The 18,252-nt window shown below is 44.7% G+C and overlaps 1 protein-coding gene across 3 annotated transcripts; it reads left to right on the top strand.

Annotated features, from left to right (window-relative positions):
- Positions 1-3,063: 3,063 nt before the first annotated feature.
- On the top strand, positions 3,064-8,836 carry Lratd2 (LRAT domain containing 2). 3 transcript variants are annotated; one of them, XR_007973938.1, is made up of 3 exons: positions 3,064-3,567; positions 4,091-5,304; positions 7,800-8,836. XR_007973938.1 is itself a non-coding variant. In XM_052161130.1 (2 exons), the coding sequence occupies exon 2, from the start codon at positions 4,187-4,189 to the stop codon at positions 5,117-5,119; it is 933 nt and encodes a 310-aa protein (XP_052017090.1). In that variant the 5' UTR covers positions 3,064-3,567; positions 4,091-4,186; the 3' UTR covers positions 5,120-8,836. The 3 variants fall into 3 exon arrangements, 2 of the variants coding, with proteins under 2 accessions (XP_052017090.1, XP_052017091.1); XM_052161130.1 differs by having other exon boundaries at positions 4,091-8,836; XM_052161131.1 differs by lacking the exon at positions 3,064-3,567 and adding an exon at positions 3,753-3,882 and having other exon boundaries at positions 4,091-8,836.
- Positions 8,837-18,252: the final 9,416 nt, after the last annotated feature.

The following is an 18,252-nucleotide window of genomic DNA, read 5'->3' as shown; positions in this document are numbered from 1 at the left end:
AATGTTGCTAACCCCACAGTATGAAATCCCAATGGTAAGCTTTTTGTTATCCATTGCCCAATCCACAGGTCTTGACATTCATTTTGTCCCAGTCTTTTTTGTTTCCTGTTCTTACAGAACATGACAATGAGTCCTAAAGACTCTATGACTCTGTGCCCCCAACTGTGACTTAGCTCTTCAAGGACAGGAGTATCTAGCAGCGTATATGCTGGACCTGGAGAATGAATGCATGGTGTGACAGGCACATATCTAATATGTCTTCTAGGAACAGATTTTGCATGAAGTTCTTTATTTTAGAGAGAACATGGGCAGGAGAGATGCCTTAGCAGTAAAGGGCTCACTCTTTTTGCAGAGGACCAGAGTTCAGTACTCAGCATCCAAATCAGGTAACTCATGACAAACCCACACGCAAACATAAAATTAAACCCACATACATAAAATTAAAAATAATAAAAGATAAATTAAAAAATAGAAATAAAAGAAAGAATATTAAAGATTTGAATTGGAGGTTGACTTGGGGACACAGTCCTTGGGAAGTAATGGCAGGAGGATTGAGGATTGAAAGTGTAGCTACAAAGAATTCAATGCCAGCCTGGACAACTCAGTGTGACAGTATCTCAAAACATGGGGAAAGAGAGAAAACGGTCGAAATCTTCCCTATCGAGTGCAATGGCCCAGGTTCAGTCCTCTGCACTACAAAGAATAAAGACCTAAATAGTCAATATATGAATTAGAAAAGGGTAGAAAACAGCAGAAAACAGCTGCTCATATAATCATGAGCTAAATTATACACAATGAAGTGATAAGGTGTGAAATATATGCCTGTTGGATAGAAAGAGGGTCAGCAGAGAGACTTCGAGGGCCAGAAGGGGGACTGCCTTAGGTGAGGTGACAGGACAGGAGTGGAAGCAATCTTAGAGCACACTTTTGAAAAGCAGCCACCCACAGCTGCCTCAGAGCCAGAGCCACCACCTCCAGCTCTCTGTTCCTTACCATTCTGGGTAGTGGGATGGATGATGGGCCTTAGGGTTTTGTTGTTGTTGTTTGTTTGTTTTCCTAATAAAACTGATAATCTCAACTCTCATTCATTAATTATTTGAGATGAACAAAGCCTTTTTGGAGCCACTGTGTAACCTCTGACCCAGGGCTCCATGTGGCCAGATGGAGGCTGAGCCTTAGACATTCATTAATTAAAAGAAAAAAAAAAATCTACACCAGACGATGGCTATCAAAGGTATCACATGCTCACTCGGCTGATTGCTTCATAAAACCAGGAAGTCATCTCTCTCTCTCTCTTTCTCTCTCTCTCTCTCTCTCTCTCTCTCTCTCTCTCTCTGTGTATGTATGTATATGTGTGTGTGTATGTGTGTGTGTGTGTGTGTGTGTGTGTATGTGTGTGTGTGTGTGTGTGTGTGTGTGTGTGCAGGCCTGCAAGTGTTGGGGGAAGGATTAAACCCAGGGCCTTGTACATTGTGGGCAAGCTCTCTGTCATGGAACTCTATCCAGCCCTTAGGAAGTAATTTTTGGTCTATGGAAAATTTGCCCTCCAGCATCTACTAAACACTTAACTGAGTAAGTCCTAAATAAGATGATGTTCCCTCTGAGACGTTATCATTGGCCAATTGAATAACAGAGCAACTGCTCACATAAGAAGAGTGAGTCAAAGAAATACTGCTTTCTCAGCCTTCAGGGCTTGAACCCAGGGTGCTAGCAGCAGCCTACTGTCCAAGTGTTGCCTTCTGCAGACTCCATCTCTTCCCAACCCATCCAGTGTCATACAGGGGCAAACTGGACCACAGTATCTGACAGACGGTTTCACCACTCAACAGACAGATTCTAAGTATAACCCTCATCTCTCTGTACTCACACCATAGGCGCAATGGCCCCTGGAGCACGTTATTCAAACATCCAGGAACCATTCTCCTAACCTAATATATCTCCAGCCAATCAGAAAATATTGAAATTAAACCTTCAGGATACACCCAAACCTCTCTTTTGGTATAGCTTATACTGTGATCTTAGGCTTGCTGAAGGACTAACTTCCATCAGAGCCTTGACAATATTGATTGTTTTGGCTTAAAGGTACATAAGTAGATTGATTTTTGTTTCTGCTTTCAAACTAAAAAGGATCATAGTAGTGTTAGTATATTCCTGTTTCCACTGGTTGGTATGCACTGAATGAATAAATAATGCTACTTGGAAAATTTCGGTCGATGGAAAACAAGGTGCAGGTCTTGAATTGCACTGTTAACTGGCTTGGGTGCTTCCTAAGATTGTCTATTTCAGTTCTGACCCATTATTTAAAAGGAGGAGGGCAGAGGAGAAGGAGGAGGAGGAGGAAGGGAGGAGGAAGAGGTAGCAGTTTAGTTCTGGGGTAGGGAAATGAACCCAGCGGGGGGGGGGGGGGGGAGAAGTGGCCTCTTGTGGAGGTTAATAACCAAGAAGGCATCACTTCCCTCTATGTTAGGAGGAAGGAAATATATTCACCAGGGGTCTCTGCTAATTTGTTTTTAATTTAAGGGCAATTAGACAATTCTACGCCCCCACCCCATTTCTGCATGCTTTTTCTCACCAGAAAAGAAATTGAAAACAAAGAAGTCTGTGAAATTAATGTTGAGTTTACTTGGAAGGACACCTAACAGTCACTAGGGATTTTGGGAACCAGTCAACTAAGTCCTGTATTATAACTGCTTCCTCTTTCTGAATTTTTTTTTTTACTATCCCCAAATATTACTTGCTCTGGAAACAGGTGTTTTTCTTGAACTCTTGCAGTATAGACTCCTTTAGGTCAGTCTCTCCTTCTTTAGATACACCATCTAAGAAGAAATGGAAGGAGAAGTGAAAGAAAGACCAATCTCACTACTTGCATTTCTTTACTGGCAGGTGGCGTTTGACTTCCAACTTCTCAGAACCCTAACTCAGAAAATAGAAAGGCTGGGGGGCTCAGGGGGGTGTAGGAAGCCTGTTCCCAGGAGGTACACTATTTACCAGTCCCATTTAAACCCGCTACGGAGGGGGCGTGGCTCTGGAAGGGCGGAGCAGCCCTGGTAGGCGGGATGGGGCAGGGGCGGGGCTCCGAGAGACTAAGCTGGATACCGGAAAGACCGGAGCTCCCGGAGCCTCGTCTGTCTCTTTAAATGCCATGGGCTGCACTCCCGCCCGGGAGCCCCAAGCCGGATCTACAATCCCGTTCCTCCCGCTCCGGCGCTTGTTGCTCGCCTAGCCCGAGCGGGAGCTGCGGTCCGCGGGAAGCCCTGCTAGCTCCGTGTGCTTTCCTCCTGGTGCTCCACCTTCCCGGATATCTGCGTGAGGGGTCGTGCGGCAACGAGCGTGAACGGGCATTGCCCCCCACCCCATCTTAAAATCCTGGGGCTCTACACAGCCGCGAGGGAGCGGCGGGAGAGATATGCGTCCTTCCCCGAAGCCCAGCTTCGCCGTGGTCCGTGCTGGAAGAGGAGGCACTTCGGAGCCCACACCTGCGAACTCGCCTTAGAAGTCTCGGGTGCGGTAGGGTGCCCCTCCCGGTCCCCTAGGGCTTCTACCTCTCGGGGGAGAGAGTCGGCGCAGGTAATCTGAACCCCAGGGCAGGAGCGCGGGGGAGGGGCCGACTAGCCGCGGTGACTTGCAGGCAGGTGAGCCAAGTCGGGTGGCTCACCTGCCACCTCCACGTCGTGGGAGCCTAGCGGGTTCCTAGGGGGTGCAGGCATTGAAGGACGTTAAAGGGCTAGTTAGGATCCGGAGTGGGAGGGGAAGTTAGGAAAGAGAAGGAAATTAGAATAAAGTTTCTATTTCCTCCCCCCCTCCTCCTGCCCAGGGTTGGCAGGTAGGGCGCGGGCGGAAGCTGTCGGAGCTGCTGATGCAATGGGCTTTGGCCAAGGCCAGGTAATAGCTGGGGGGAAGGGGAAAGCTGGAGTGGCCATGTCTCCAGTGATCGTGACCTTAGTGGTGTGGAAACGCGAGGAAGCTCGTCCCCCAGACTTCCCCTAAAATGGCTCCAGGCGCTCGGCCCCTACCCGTTCTTTTTCCAGAAACAAACGTCTTTTTCTGGACTGGCACCTACAAACATCTCCCTTGCCTTCTCTTCCAACAGGTGGCTTTAGCCCCTGCCCGGGGTCCAGTGCCAATGACTCTGATGGTGGTTTCTCTTTCTCCTCTTGAAGTCCTGTGAACGAGCGTCCACAGCGTAATGGGCAACCAGGTGGAGAAACTGACCCACCTAAGTTATAAGGAAGTTCCCACGGCCGACCCGACCGGCGTGGATCGAGACGATGGGCCCCGCATCGGAGTCTCTTATATTTTCTCTAATGACGATGAGGATGTGGAACCTCAGCCACCGCCCCAGGGGCTTGATGGCGGAGCTTTGTCCGACACGGGGGACCGGCCTCCCCTGCCCCCGCCGCAGCCCTACGACCCGCGGCAGCATGAGGTGGAATGCTCGGTGTTTTATCGTGATGAGTGCATTTATCAGAAAAGCTTTGCGCCGGGATCGGCGGCGCTGAGCACCTACACACCGGAGAACTTGCTCAACAAGTGCAGTCCGGGTGACCTGGTGGAGTTTGTATCGCAGGCGCAATACCCGCACTGGGCTGTCTACGTGGGCAATTTCCAAGTGGTGCATTTGCACCGGCTGGAGGTGAGCAACAGCTTCCTGACCGATGCGAGCCAGGGCCGGCGGGGCCGCGTGGTCAACGATCTGTATCGCTACAAGCCACTGAGCCCCAGCGCCGTAGTGCGCAACGCACTGGCCCACGTGGGCGCCAAGGAGCGGGAGCTCAGCTGGCGCAACTCCGAGAGCTTTGCCGCCTGGTGCCGCTATGGCAAACGCGAGTTCAAGATCGGTGGCGAGCTGCGCATCGGCAAGCAGCCCTACCGTTTGCAGATTCAGCTCTCGGCTCAGCGCAGCCACACTCTCGAGTTCCAGAGCCTGGAGGACTTGATCATGGAGAAGCGGCGCAACGACCAGATCGGACGCGCGGCGGTGCTGCAGGAGCTTGCCACGCACCTGCACCCGGCTGAGCCGGATGAGGGCGACAGCGACCCGACTCGGACTACACCGTCTCCCCTGCGTCCCCCAGCCTCGGGCTCTGAGGAGGAGAATGGAGACTCGGCCGTGCACTGATACTAGACCTGGACTCAGAGCTACAAAAGGAAGCTGTTTGCTGCGGCCACACCCCCTTTCTCTCCCCCCCCCCCCCCTTACACTTGGGCCCTATTTAGTATTTCTGGGCCTCTTGGAAAAAGCAGAGTTGGTGAAATGCACAGCCGGCTTTGGACGGGGGAGGAGGAAAGGGATTTAGGGAGCAGGTAGGATTGGCTGGTGGGTGGCCATGGAATGCTTTTTCTTCAGGCCCCCTCAGTCCACCTTCCTTTCTGAGGTGGGGTAAAGCGTGAACTTGCTTGCAACGTCAACCTTTACAGATCTGGGACCAAATTCAACCCTTCGTATACAAGCAGGCTTGGGGGGGGGGGGGCGGGAAATCTCAGAGCAGTTTGCCTTGCATTCGGCCTCTCTGGATCCCTCCTTACTCTCAGCTTGGAGGACGCAGGGTACAAAGGCCAGAGAGGATTGGGGAGGAGCCGCTTCGGGTCTGCTGGGAGAACTGCTTGTCTGCTTCCCCCCACTGAGCTGTGCTTGGGATCCTTGAAGCTGGAGTGATTTATTTTATGGGATTCCCGGGGCACAAGGCTGCTGAAACTACAAGATCTGGGAGCGGCAGACCGAAACCAAACAGCCCTGTATTAAGTGCAGCAAATACTTTTGCAAACTCAGGCTACAGGCTACAAACGGATTTTACTACCTCCCCCCTCCCTATCCCCAAGTACCTCCTCTTGGGAAGCTGGCTCTAAGCGGAGTCTTTGGCTCCCAGTTCCTTCCCCGATTACAAGTAAATCATTGTCAAGGGCCAGCCAGGGAAAGGATTCAATTAAGGTGCCATTCTGCCTCCTGTGTTTTTGGCCTGCTGTTGTGGGCTCTTAGAGCTCTGGTGTTGTTATCAAGGGAGGCAATAGCCCTTTGTGTCTCTGATCTAATTAAACCTGCTTGGCCTGTTCATCTGCAGGTCACAGATGGGGTTGGCTTGTGCCACCCCATAAAGTATCCTCTAGGGAATCAACCAATGCTACCCTGGCTAGAATTAAATCTCTCCTTGTCCCCTTGCTAAAAGTGGTGAAAGTAACCCTTTAAAAACCATGTTTGGATCTAGGGTTCATTTTGCTTTCTGTTTTTCTTTCCCTGGTCCCCCCTTCCACACCAGATTGTTGTTCTTAGGGTTACTTTGTCATCCATGATGTATGGCGTTTAATTCAAGGTACAAAGTCTTGTTATATGTACCCAATTCCTTTGTGGCTTGGAGAACATCCTATTCAGAGACCTTTCTTAAGATTGCTAGCATTGGACACAGATAGTATGTAGTCCGGTCAGAACAGATTTGATGACAGTCCCAAACGTAGGTTGTTATGGGTGTCATGTGAACAGGCTGAACAGGTAACAGTTACTACGGAACTTCCATGCACTTTAGTACAAGGCTTTAAGACTGCTACTGCCCGTTGCCTGAACTGCAGGCAGACCGTTGACTGATGAGTACTTACCAACTGCTCTCAAAACCTGAGCATGGTTAAAGGCCTTTGCTGCTTCTACCAGTTCTTTATAACACTGGAACCAGTTCTTAGTAATTGGAACAAAATCTTACTTGAGTGTCCTGAAGCCACAGTCATGGTTGGGCTTCTTGCTTGGGGAATCTGTAAATCACCTCCCCCCTTTTTTTTAAGCCTAAATCTTCATAGTACCTCAGCATGTGAAACCTTTTCATTAATTATAAAGGCATCAAATGCTCTTCCCCCTTTTACAATGCTTACCAAGCAAGTCCTTGTTGTTTGAATGTTAAATGAGTTACATACACACTAGCCTTGGTTTGGGACATTGGAGAACCATTTTCCAGTTGGGAATGTGGATCTGATTTCCATGTTTAATGAGCTCATAGGTATTTGATTATATGGTCTTGTCCATGGAGAGAAAGATAAACGCACAGAGGATATTATTTAGGGAAACCTTTGTCTGACAGATTTGTGTTAGTGAAAGTGGAAATCGATGCCCACCATGTAGACTACAGGAGGGGAGGAACCAGAATGGCTGTCCCCAGCAGCTATGGAAGAGCAAATGCCACCTGCTCTCCCTCCCATCCTTGCTTCCTCCTTCGGACCTCAAAGATCATACTGAGTGTAGCAGATGACTTGTGTTATACGTGAAGTGCCCCCAAAGGAAGAACTCCTCAGATCTACCCCACCTGTAGCATTCTTCCTCTTTGAAAGTTGATCTGTTTCAGATGATGGTTTCTGGAATGTGCTGCCACCAATTTTGCTGGGTAGCAATAATGCCAAATATGTCATACTTAGGAAGAGCTAACACATCAGAAGTTTTCTTAGGGGGTAGAAAGTCTAAGGTAGTGGTCCTCAACCTGTGGGTCCTGATCCTTTTGGATGTCCAATGTCAGGTATTGACATTGCAATTCATAACAGTAGCAAGATTATAGTTATGAAGGAACATCAAAGTAATTCTATGGTTGAGGGTCACTACAGCAAGAGAGACTAACCGTGTTTAAGGGTCACAGGATTCAGTTGAGAACCACTGTTCTAAAGTAAAATACATCAGTTTAGGGCTCTAAGATACAGTGTCATGTCATCTCTTGGTTTTCAAGACTGCAGTGTTGTGGGGAAAACATTTTTTACTTTAAAGTCCTGGTAATGGCTACATCTGGCACTTTAGGGGAAAAAGTATATTAATAATTTTTGTCTCTCTTTAGGGATAAGGCATAGAACTATTTTGTACTGTGAATTATGGATGCTCTTTGAAGGAAAGAAATATTAATTCCAGTGTTTTTCTGAAGCTCTGGAAGGGATAAGCAAGACCCCGTGGAACATATACAAAAAGAAACCAGACAAATTCTATTTTCTTACCCGAGCAAATATTTTATTGAGACTGCTTATGTATGTCAAAGGAGCCTACAACTTCAGCTACACACCTTTTTGTATTGAAAGAACTTGTACTTTTGTAGCTTTTATTCCGCATTTAATTTAAAATGACTTTGTAACACTAAAGTGTCTAGCAGAAGACTTTATTCCAGATCTTGAAGAAAATTTTTAGTTTTTATGAAAATGGTTCAGTGGTTCAGCTTCTCGAAGCTGCGGTGCTCCTGGCCCTCCTGGCACCACGGGACAAGGACAACCACATGACAGCATATTTTTTTGGAAGCAAAACTTTAATTTTATATGACATATACTATGGAAAGCTAAGAAAATTCTAAGGACTACTAGTTTTCTTTTTCTTTTTTTTTTTTTCTTAAAATGGGATCCACTGTGTTGAAGACTCTTGATACCATGTGCTTGTCTAGACATTTTTAAAAAACAATTAAAATAGAATTGAGCGTGATTATAGTCATCCAATGGATTTGTTTGGAAACTTAGATTTTATTTGCAAATTGTTTAAAAATCAGGATTCTGACAAATTTGACTGTTTTATTCCTCTTCTCGTTATGTTTTGTTCTTGGTTATGAATCAGGATACATACTCCACAGGTATTTTCTTTCCCAGCAAATTGTAGAAAAGTTAATTTGATCTGCGGTTGTATGTTAAATCAGTTTTCTTTCACCTCTTCTTCAGAAGGCGGTTCCAATTCGAAATTGTATCATTTCCTTCAAAATGAAGGGCCGTACTTAGTTAAATAAAAGATTGATGACATCTTTTAAGCCATTTCCTCTTCACTCTGTCTTATTAAAATGAAGGCTGTCAGGTCCTTTTGAAAAATGTTATGAGAGTTCCCAATAAACCATCTATTATTAGAGCCCACTGCATTCCTTTCTCCACACAGACACCCTTTCTTTTGACATTTTTTTTTAATAGTAACTCAAGCTGTTCAACTTACTGTAATATTAGTGGGTGTCATCAAATTGTTCAGTGAATAGTTTGTTGGATCCGGTTAGTGGCCAAAACTCTTAAATTTATCATGTGGGAATTAATCACCCAATGATTTATGCTGTATTAATGGAAAGAATCTTATGACCACACATTCCTCACTACTCCCAGTCACCTCTGAGAAGGGAGAAGTCTCAGAAGTGTCCCGTTTCACCCCCCCTTCCCACCTCTGCATACCAACCCACACTAGCACCTCAGGTCATTGTAGGACTACACACATCCTTCCCAGTGAGGCCAGATATGGCAGTCCAGTTAGGGGAACAGGATCCACAGATAGGCAACAGAGTGAGTATAAGCCCCCTGCTCCAGTTGTTTGGGGACCCACGTGAGACTGAGCTGTACATCTGCCATATATGTGCAGGGGGAAGGGGGCTATGTCAGTGGTTCTGTCTCTGGGAGCACCTAACAGTTCAGGTTAGTTGATTCTGTTGGTCTTCTGGTGGAGCCTCTTCCCTATCTGGGTTCCTCCATCTTTACCCCAACTCTTCCAGAAGACCTCCTAAGCTCCCTGTCTAATTTGGTTATGGGTCCCTGCGTCTGTTTTGGTCAGCTGCTGGGTGGAGCCTCTCAGAGCACAGTTATGCCAGGTTCCTGTCTGTGAATCCAGGCTGACAGATACAGACAGAGCCTGAAGCTTCATGGGAGTTGAGAGAGGAAGGCAGGACAGCCATGTGTCCCTATCGATCCTTGAAGGACATCTTGGCACATTCCTCCCCAAATTGTCAGGGGTTGCTGCTGCATTCCTTTATGTTTGTCCCACACAGGGCACCTATGTATCCAGGCCAGCAATAGCAAATATAACTATACTATGCATGGTTTTCAAAATCACTGTGAGTGTTGCCAGAAGATGCACTTACCATAGAAACTACAATGGGAAGATCTGTGTTCAACAGCTTGCACTGAGCCTTACTTATGTGGCTTCCTAGTCTCAGGTAAAGCAACCATGCTTGTCATGTAGCACCATTGGCATGACAAGGGCCACAGGTCTACGCAGGTCGTAGAACAGATATGTCATCTTCAGCCTCTGAAGTTACCTATCAAAATTAATAGTATCAAAAGGTTCAAATCCCTAGCCTTTGTCAACAGACTGAAATTTTTATGTCACAAAGTGGAACTAAGTTAAAAAAGAGCCCAAGTGGCAAGATCCCATTTCTCTCTGTTGTAGAAGTCTTTAGTCTCACAGTTCTGATTACACAAAGTTTGGAAATGGAAAGCTAAATGCAGAATTGGCAGAAATTCTTTGGTGGATTTGATGGAGGCCGCTGTTCCTGCTTTTTCTCAGTGGACTTAGCTTGCTTAATGTAGGAAAATGACATGTTCAGAAGTGTCTAAAAGGACCTCTAAAATGAACAGGCTCAGAATAGGAGCAAAAAGGCTTCTATTTCCTTTTACTGAATTTACTAGGGAAACTGCTTATTAAACAAATATAGCAATTTGTCTGCAGAAGAACTGCATTCTCAAGCACAATGAGGTACGGTCCTGAGCATTATGAAGGGCCAGAGGGTGTTGAGCTGAGCCTGGTGTCAATCTGAGACAAAAAAAAAAAAAAAAAAAAAAAAAAAAAGAAAGAAAGAAAGAAACCAAAACCAAAACCAAAACCAAAACAGCAATCAGAGATTCCTTAAAGAATGATACTTACTTGAGGTTAACAGAGCATCTCAGTGGGAACAATCAAGTCACGCTAAACTGTGTGTGTGTGTGTGCTCAAACAGGTTTAGGCCAGAGGAGCCAGCCTAAAGACACGGGTTTTGAGGAATAATAACCCTTAGCCTCAGTAGTTAACAAGAGTAGTTGAACAGACAGTGGCCACACAGCCGCCCTCATAATTCTGCTGGTAAAAGAGTGCATGGCTTCTGTGTAAGCTTGTGGTTTTGGCAGAGCCTTTTGCTGTAGTGATTCTTGGCCAGTCATGTAATGACTAGGCACGGCTTCCTTCCTGGCTTTTGTTAGGGCTGATAGAAGTCCATTTTGATTCTGATATAATTTTCATGTGTGTTTCTCACTAGGAATCAGAACACAAAGAATATATATATATATATATATAATTTTATGTACTATGTATATATTATATGATATATATAGTTTGAAATATATATTTAAAAATATGAAATGCTCTAGTCAGTCCCTAAACGTGTTTGTTTGTAAGGAGAAATTATGCATATGGGACAGGTTATAATAAAAGTGACTCTGTAAAGGGCTAATGGTTGATAGGTAGAGGAAGAGAGCCAATGAATACATATTTAATTAAGTTTGTAACTGGCAGAAGAGAAGCCTGTAGTCCTATCATACAACCAGATCAAAACATAAATACAAAAGGTAGAGATCTCGAAGTCAGCAATAGAACTGCTATTTCCTAAGTCCTTAGCAAGGAGGCTCTTCAATTCCCATAGTGTTCCTAACGTGCAACAATGAACTACATTTGTAATCACGTCCATTTAAATAGACAAGGTGAGCAGCGACAACCAAGTACGGAAGCATTTGATTACAACTGTGGTGGAGTCGTGGAAAGATGTGTAGTGTGTAAAAGAGACTCTCCCCCTCCCAGCTAATGAGTCAGAGAATGCCACGTGTCTGTCTTGGAAGAGGCAGGAGAGAGGGAGGAAGATCAGCCGCCTTGGAACTACTGCAGACACATTCATCAAGGCAGGAAGACTGGAGAGCAAATGAATGAACCCTTAATTTTCGCAAAATGCCTCTGTTCCAAATGCGTGTCCTCATGAACCTCTCCAGCTCATTCACAAGTTCCTTTGTGTCTCAGAGTGGAGCGAAGGCAGAGACCACCCTCCCTCCCCGCCCCAGTAAGTGACTGAGTGGCCAGATGTATTGAGTCTGGTTTTGCTAAACTGAACACTCTGTCTTCTCACAGTGATGTTGGAACAGGATGAACACAGTAATGGCTTTTAGGAGGTATCGGGGTCTGTGACAGTCAGTGTCTGCCAGTGCTGGAGACTGTCCTGTGAACACTATGCAGGCCTTGGGTTAGTAGACAGAAGAGTGTAGATTCAGGCCTCTGCCCAGTGTGGGCAAATGTGTGGACTCTGCTAGAGGAGACCTGAAGAGCAGGGATTTCAGCCTTGGAATCAGAATTGGGGAAGAGGGAGTTTTGTTCAGCTGGTAAACCCTTGCTCTAGGCTACTTCCTTTAGGAAATATAATACGCAGTCAAATCCTAGTGTGGTTATCTTACTATCCAACGCATCCTTTTTGGTTTTGTAACTTAGGATGCTACACTGAAGGGAAAGGGTCTACCTGTGCACAAATTATGGTTGGGACTTTAATCATCAAAGGACCTGGATGTCTCCTGTGTTTCTCTGCTGTGGCCTGTGCTTATTAACTTGTGAACCTGGGAAGACTTATATACTTCCTGGAATATGCGATTTTGCCTTCTATACAATGTGCTATTTCAGTTGTACTTATAAAACAATCCTCTATGTATGTGCCATTGTAGCAGTGTAGCATTACATACTTAATACTAACATGAATCAGCATAAACATTAACATATAATAATACATTTGGATTATATCTACCTTAATGTCAGTTGTAAGGACAAAATGAAACCTCCATAGAGGACCCTGTCAATAACAACTAGGGTTTGGTTGTCACAGTGTTTGGTGGAGTGCTTGCTGGCAAAACAACAGCTGATTTTGGATTACCTGGACCCACTTCAAAGCTAGTTGGAGCGGCACCCATCTTCTCCCTGTAACACCCAATGTGTTACAGGTAGATTCCTGAAGCTTGCTAGCTGGTCAAGCTAGCCAAATTGGTAAGCTTGAGGGGGAGAAACAGAGAGAGAGAGAGAGAGAGAGAGAGAGAGAGAGAGAGAGACAGAGAGACAGAGAGACACACAGAGAGAAACAGAGAGAGAAACAGAGACAGAGACAGAGAGACAGAGACAGAGAGGGAGACAGAGAGAGAGACAGAGAAAGAGAGACAGAGAGAGAGAGCCTTAAAAACCAATGTGTACAGTAATGGAGGAAGACATCTGGCATCAACCTTTGGTCTCCACACATGCACACAATCAGGCACAGGTTTGCACACACACACACACACACACACACACAGAGGAAGGAAATTGTGGGATCTTATATGTGTCCTAAAGCCTTATTCAAGATTCAAGTTACTGTCTAGGAAAGGGTTGGAGAATTTCTTTTCAGAGAGAATAATTTAAAAAATTAATTGTGCAACAATAATAGTAATATATTACTAAGGTATAATACAAGTGACAGATTTAGAGAATTTTCACAAGCCTATTTTCTTGTGTTTGTTTTAGTGCTGGAAAGATTTATCATTATATTTAATATTAGGAACCAAGTCTGAGAGTAAGTGGACAAAAAAAAAAAAAAAAAAGAAAGTAAATTCATTTAAGTATTTTTTTTTTATTTTGGAAAAAACATTTAAAAACATGTATGTTTCTGTTTGCTTTCAAATATTGCTATATTTAACATGGATATTCTTTTTCTTTCCATATGAGAGTGCATTCCCCTTCGCTGCCCAGCTCTGTCCCTGGGCAGCGCATCGAAGATTACAGAAGGATGTTCTCAAATCTCACTGGATATGCATAATCTATACGAAGGGAGTCTTTTTCTTGTCATACTTCAGACAGAGTTATGTTCATCCATAAATCCATAAAGCATTAAATGGTGGTTGTTCTTTGTACTGACATATAGTCTCAAAAATTGCATTTATGCTTAGATTCAGAAGATTCTTGTGTACCACAGGGCCTAGCTTCGAGCATCACTGTGGTGCCTTGTCTTCATCCACGAGCTCACTCTGATGCATCATTATCTCTTCAGTCCACAGTGTACAGTGTGGCTCACTCAGTTTGGTGCTTTCTACAAACGTTGACAGCTGTACCCACCATTATGGCTTGGCTTTCACTGTAGCCTCACTTCCTTCATCTCTTTCCCCTTCTCTGGGCTGAGGCTGAACTGTTTTCAGCTGTTCTTCTCCAGTCTTAAGAGAAACTTCCCTGTACACCACCGCCACCCTGCTTTCCTCCACGGGCCCAATGACATTCCTGGCAAGAGTGCTGTTCATTCATTCTTTAGGAATTCATGAGGCCTGCCAGGCCAGGCATAGCAGGCGGCTAGGGAGAGGATGGTCCCGGTGTATGCACACATTCCATGAAAGAAGATAGACAGGCCATACCATGTGATAAAGTGTGAGGACAAGCCAGGCAGGCCCCAGGCATAGGCGCAGTACCACCCTTGTTGGAGGAGGATTCCTGGAGAAGCATTCTAGGGAGGGTTTAAGGAGCGGAGATCTTATCAGTTTACAGATCAGTTTTGGTCTGTTCTCTTCAACCCTGGGTTATTATTTTGTGTGGCTAGTTTAGGAGGAAGAGGGACATACAAACAAGCACTATGATTTCCTTAGTAACCTCCCTTCCCCTCCCCATATGGATATGCTGTATGGATATTAACCATCTAGGTTATATATTATTATGTATAACATACATTATAGGTTATTTCACAAACACACACACACACACACACACACACACACACACACACACACATAGACACCACTCATTCATGCACACACATACTTGGACTTTATAACAAACTGCACTGGTCTTCATTTTACTAAACTAAAAACAATCTCTTTTCTGAGGACCTTAACTCAGCTTGCCTTGAAAATAGCACTGTTGGTGGACTGGAGAGATGGCTCAGCGGGTAAGAACACTGACTGATTTTCTGAAGGTCCTGAGTTCAAATCCCAGCAACCACATGGTGGCTCACAACCATCCGTAATGAGATCTGACGCCCTCTTCTGGTGTGTCTGAAGACAGCTACAATGTACTCACATATACATAAATAAATAAATAAATAAATAAATAAATCTTAAAAAAAAAAAAAGAAAGAAAGAAAATAGCACTGTTGGTCCAGTACAGGGAAGATTCAAGTCTTTTCCTGTCTTGAAGGAGCTGAGATGTATTACAGGAGATGCAGCTTGGGGTGTCACCTCAGTACCCCCCTTTGTGGGTTCGCTCAGGCACATGAGTCATCATTTGTAAAATGAAAGTAACAGATCAGCTGCTTTGCAAGGGTGACAGTCAGTGTATGCATTCCAGTCCCCAAAGGGAATTCTGACATGGATTGCACACTCAGAGATGGGTGACTCTCCCTATCTGTCCCTTTCTCACACACACACACACACACACACACACACACACACACACACACACACACGTGAATCAACACACGAATCTCCTAGGTAGGTTTCTCTTTGAAACAGATTCAGCCAAAATTACCATGTTTTAAATGACCAAAAGAAACATGTACCTAATGTAAAATAAAGTAAAGTATCAATGTGTCTGAAGTAAACAAGACAGCCCTTCTGCTAGCCACTCACAGGCTGTATTTCTTGGTGTCCCTTCTAGATTTTTCTTTTTCTTTTCTTTTCTTCTTTCCTTTTTCTGCATTTACATCCCATACATACCTTTCAATTTGGGCTTTGGCTTTATACTAAGATTACATCATGCTATTGGTATTTCTCAATTATTTTTTCTCATCAGTAAGTTAGGACTTTTATATTAGAATGCAAACTATCACATATATGCTTAAAGAGCTACGGAACACAGTCAAGTCTCTTTTTGCCAGTCAAGTCTCTTTTTGCCAGTTCTCTTGTTGACAATGTGAAGTGTCTCCAATGGTTTATAATAATGAGTGATTCCTTTTGCCACAACAATTCATGGTATGTTTATGCATGTGTGTGTGTGTGTGTGTGTGTGTGTGCGTGTGTGTGTGTGTGTGTGTGTGTATGTGTGTGTGTGTGTGTGTGTGTGTATGAATGATATAACCATTGACATGGCATTTCTTGGTAAAAGTTATGCACAACTTAACCTTGATACCCTCTATAAAAGTCTGCAGGGTTTTGAGAATACTAATAACCTTCTCAAGTGTTTGAGAAATACCTGCTCACTGACAGATTTTTAAAAATACTTCACTGGTTTACATTTCTGTTTTCACATTTACCACCTGGTCACATACATTGCGGCAAGAATTAAAAGTAGTGGTTCTCCAATATTCTTCCGTTGCAGACACTTGAATGCTTACCAAAGCATTTGTTGATTGGATCGGTGCCGTGGATTCTAGAATCTAATCTGTGAAGTTAGAAAAGCAGCAAGAGAGGCATTAACGCTAGATATTCAAAATTATTCTTCTTTTAAAATGTGTGCATCAGAGTGCGCCACCCACCATCTCATATCAACCAGTAGCTTGCGGTAGTACATAGCACGATGTCTTAGCTCCCTACAGTGGTCTGGTGGTCTGCGCAAGCTCCTCTCCCTACACGTGGGCTTCTTATTGCAAGGGTAAAGTCCATCTAGGGCACTCTTTATTTCCCTAAACATACCAGGGCTTTTTCTTTGTCTACGAGCAGCATCATTCCGCCTTCCTGACTATTGACCCGCATAAGAAATAAAACTGCGCATGCTTGCTCTTTCCCACATACCTGTGTGTAGGCATGGAAGGAAACTGAGCAATTCTGTCTTGCACCGGGTACGCTGATGTCACCTCTTGTACGCTGATGTCACCTCTTGTACGCTGATGTCACCTCTTCTGATTTGCTTCCTTCTGATTCATTTATTGGAGGGGAAATAAACTTGTTAGTATCCACTAAATGGATCTGACAACTTATTAATGCAAGACCCAGTGTTTGCAAAACAGAGCCTGAAGCATGCCCAGGTTTCTTCCCTCTGGATGGCAGAGGCTGTGGAGCTCTTTCAAGTTTTCCATGTCTCAGGATAAATATAATCCTGCTTTGGTGCGCTCGCCTGCCCACTCCATTATTCCTGCACAGGACTTTATTTATTTCCTTTATACCATTTTTAAACAATTATAATTACCTACTTAAACAACTTTTGTGTCTCTTTGTGGTATGTCTCTCCCCACCGGATGAAGGGCAACGATCCTGTTCGGAGTTTATGGCGCACTATATCCTGCATGCGTGATAGTGCTTAGAAAATAGTAAGTGCTCAATAAATACTTACAAATGAACAGCAGTGCTTGTATTTCACACACTGAGAATGGGTCTCCCTTTGTGCCACATCCCAGTAAGTTCTCCATACCCTGCTTCTGCTTTAGATCATAGAAAAAAAAATGTCTCAGTGAAATTTTAAAACCGGAGCTCCCCAGCTCTCTCCCTCTAAATAAGAAATCAAAGGTAGCGATGCTTATTCTGTCTCCAGACACAGATGCATGGTCATTAAGAGTAGAGACTGAAAGGAAGATTGCTCATCCAGCTATACCTACCTCTTCATCCCAGGACAAGAACAAAATGAATATTTAAAAAAGGAAAGGTACAAGTTGATTTTTTTTTAGAGGAAATCATAACCAGTATTTGGGTAGAACTGTGCATTTCACCTGACGGCTTTGCAAACATCTAAACCTCACTGCAATACTTCTGATAAGGTTAGGAGGATTTGGGATTATGATTACATTGCTGAGAAAGTGGAGAAGTCTCCGAGTGTTGTGTCCTCTTACCTCATCCCATTTTTGCCCATTGTGTCCCCGAACGGAGCTGTAATCCCCACTGTAAGGGCAATGTTGAAGACTAGGTGGGTAAGGTGGCACGGGCAGGAAGGGGTGAGACTGACGTGGCATGGCCAGTTTTTCTGTTTTCCAAACATGTGACAATGTGATGATAGACGTCTTTTTTTGGGGGGGGGGATTTGTTTTTGTCAAGACAGGGTTTCTCTGTATAGCCCTGGCTGTCCTGGAGCTCACTCTGTAGACCAGGCTGGCTTCAAACTCAGAAATCTGCCTGCCTCTGCCTCCCAGAGTCCTGGAATTACAGACGTGCACCACCACTACCCAGCTGATAGACGTGTTCTAATAATTCTCTCCTGCAAATCAAAGGATACCCACAAATTGCCAACCCTGTGATTACCTTGTCTTAGTGGATGCCCCTTAGTGGATGTCTTAGATGAGATGACCCTGCATAGAGTCCTCTCAAGAATTCTTGTAAGAAGATGGGAGGACGAGGCTGCTGATACTTAGCATTGTGCATTAGAACTCCATTCTTTCAATTTTGAATGGTATTTGGTCGTGTGTGTGTGTGTGTGTGTGTGTGTGTGTGTGTGTAGAATGCTTTGTAGAGCTACTATTTGACATTTAGCTGCTGCTGTGTTCTCCTTCTCCGCCCCTCCCCCTTCTCCTTTTCTCTTCCTTCCCCTTTCCTCCCCTTTCTCCTCTGTCCTCTCCTCCCTCCTCTCCTTATTCTTTCTCCTCTTCCTCCTCTTCCTCCTCCTTTTACTTCTTCTTCTACCTTTGGCTTTTGATA

Source organism: Apodemus sylvaticus, chromosome 17 (assembly GCF_947179515.1).
Source record: "Apodemus sylvaticus chromosome 17, mApoSyl1.1, whole genome shotgun sequence".
Classification (NCBI taxonomy): Eukaryota; Metazoa; Chordata; class Mammalia; order Rodentia; family Muridae; genus Apodemus; species Apodemus sylvaticus.
This window is presented reverse-complemented; position numbering and strand designations above follow the sequence as displayed.

Coding starts and splice junctions, on each gene's coding strand:
- Lratd2 (XM_052161130.1), top strand. CDS start 4,187: ATGGGCAACCAGGTGGAGAAACTGACCCACCTAAGTTATAAGGAAGTT.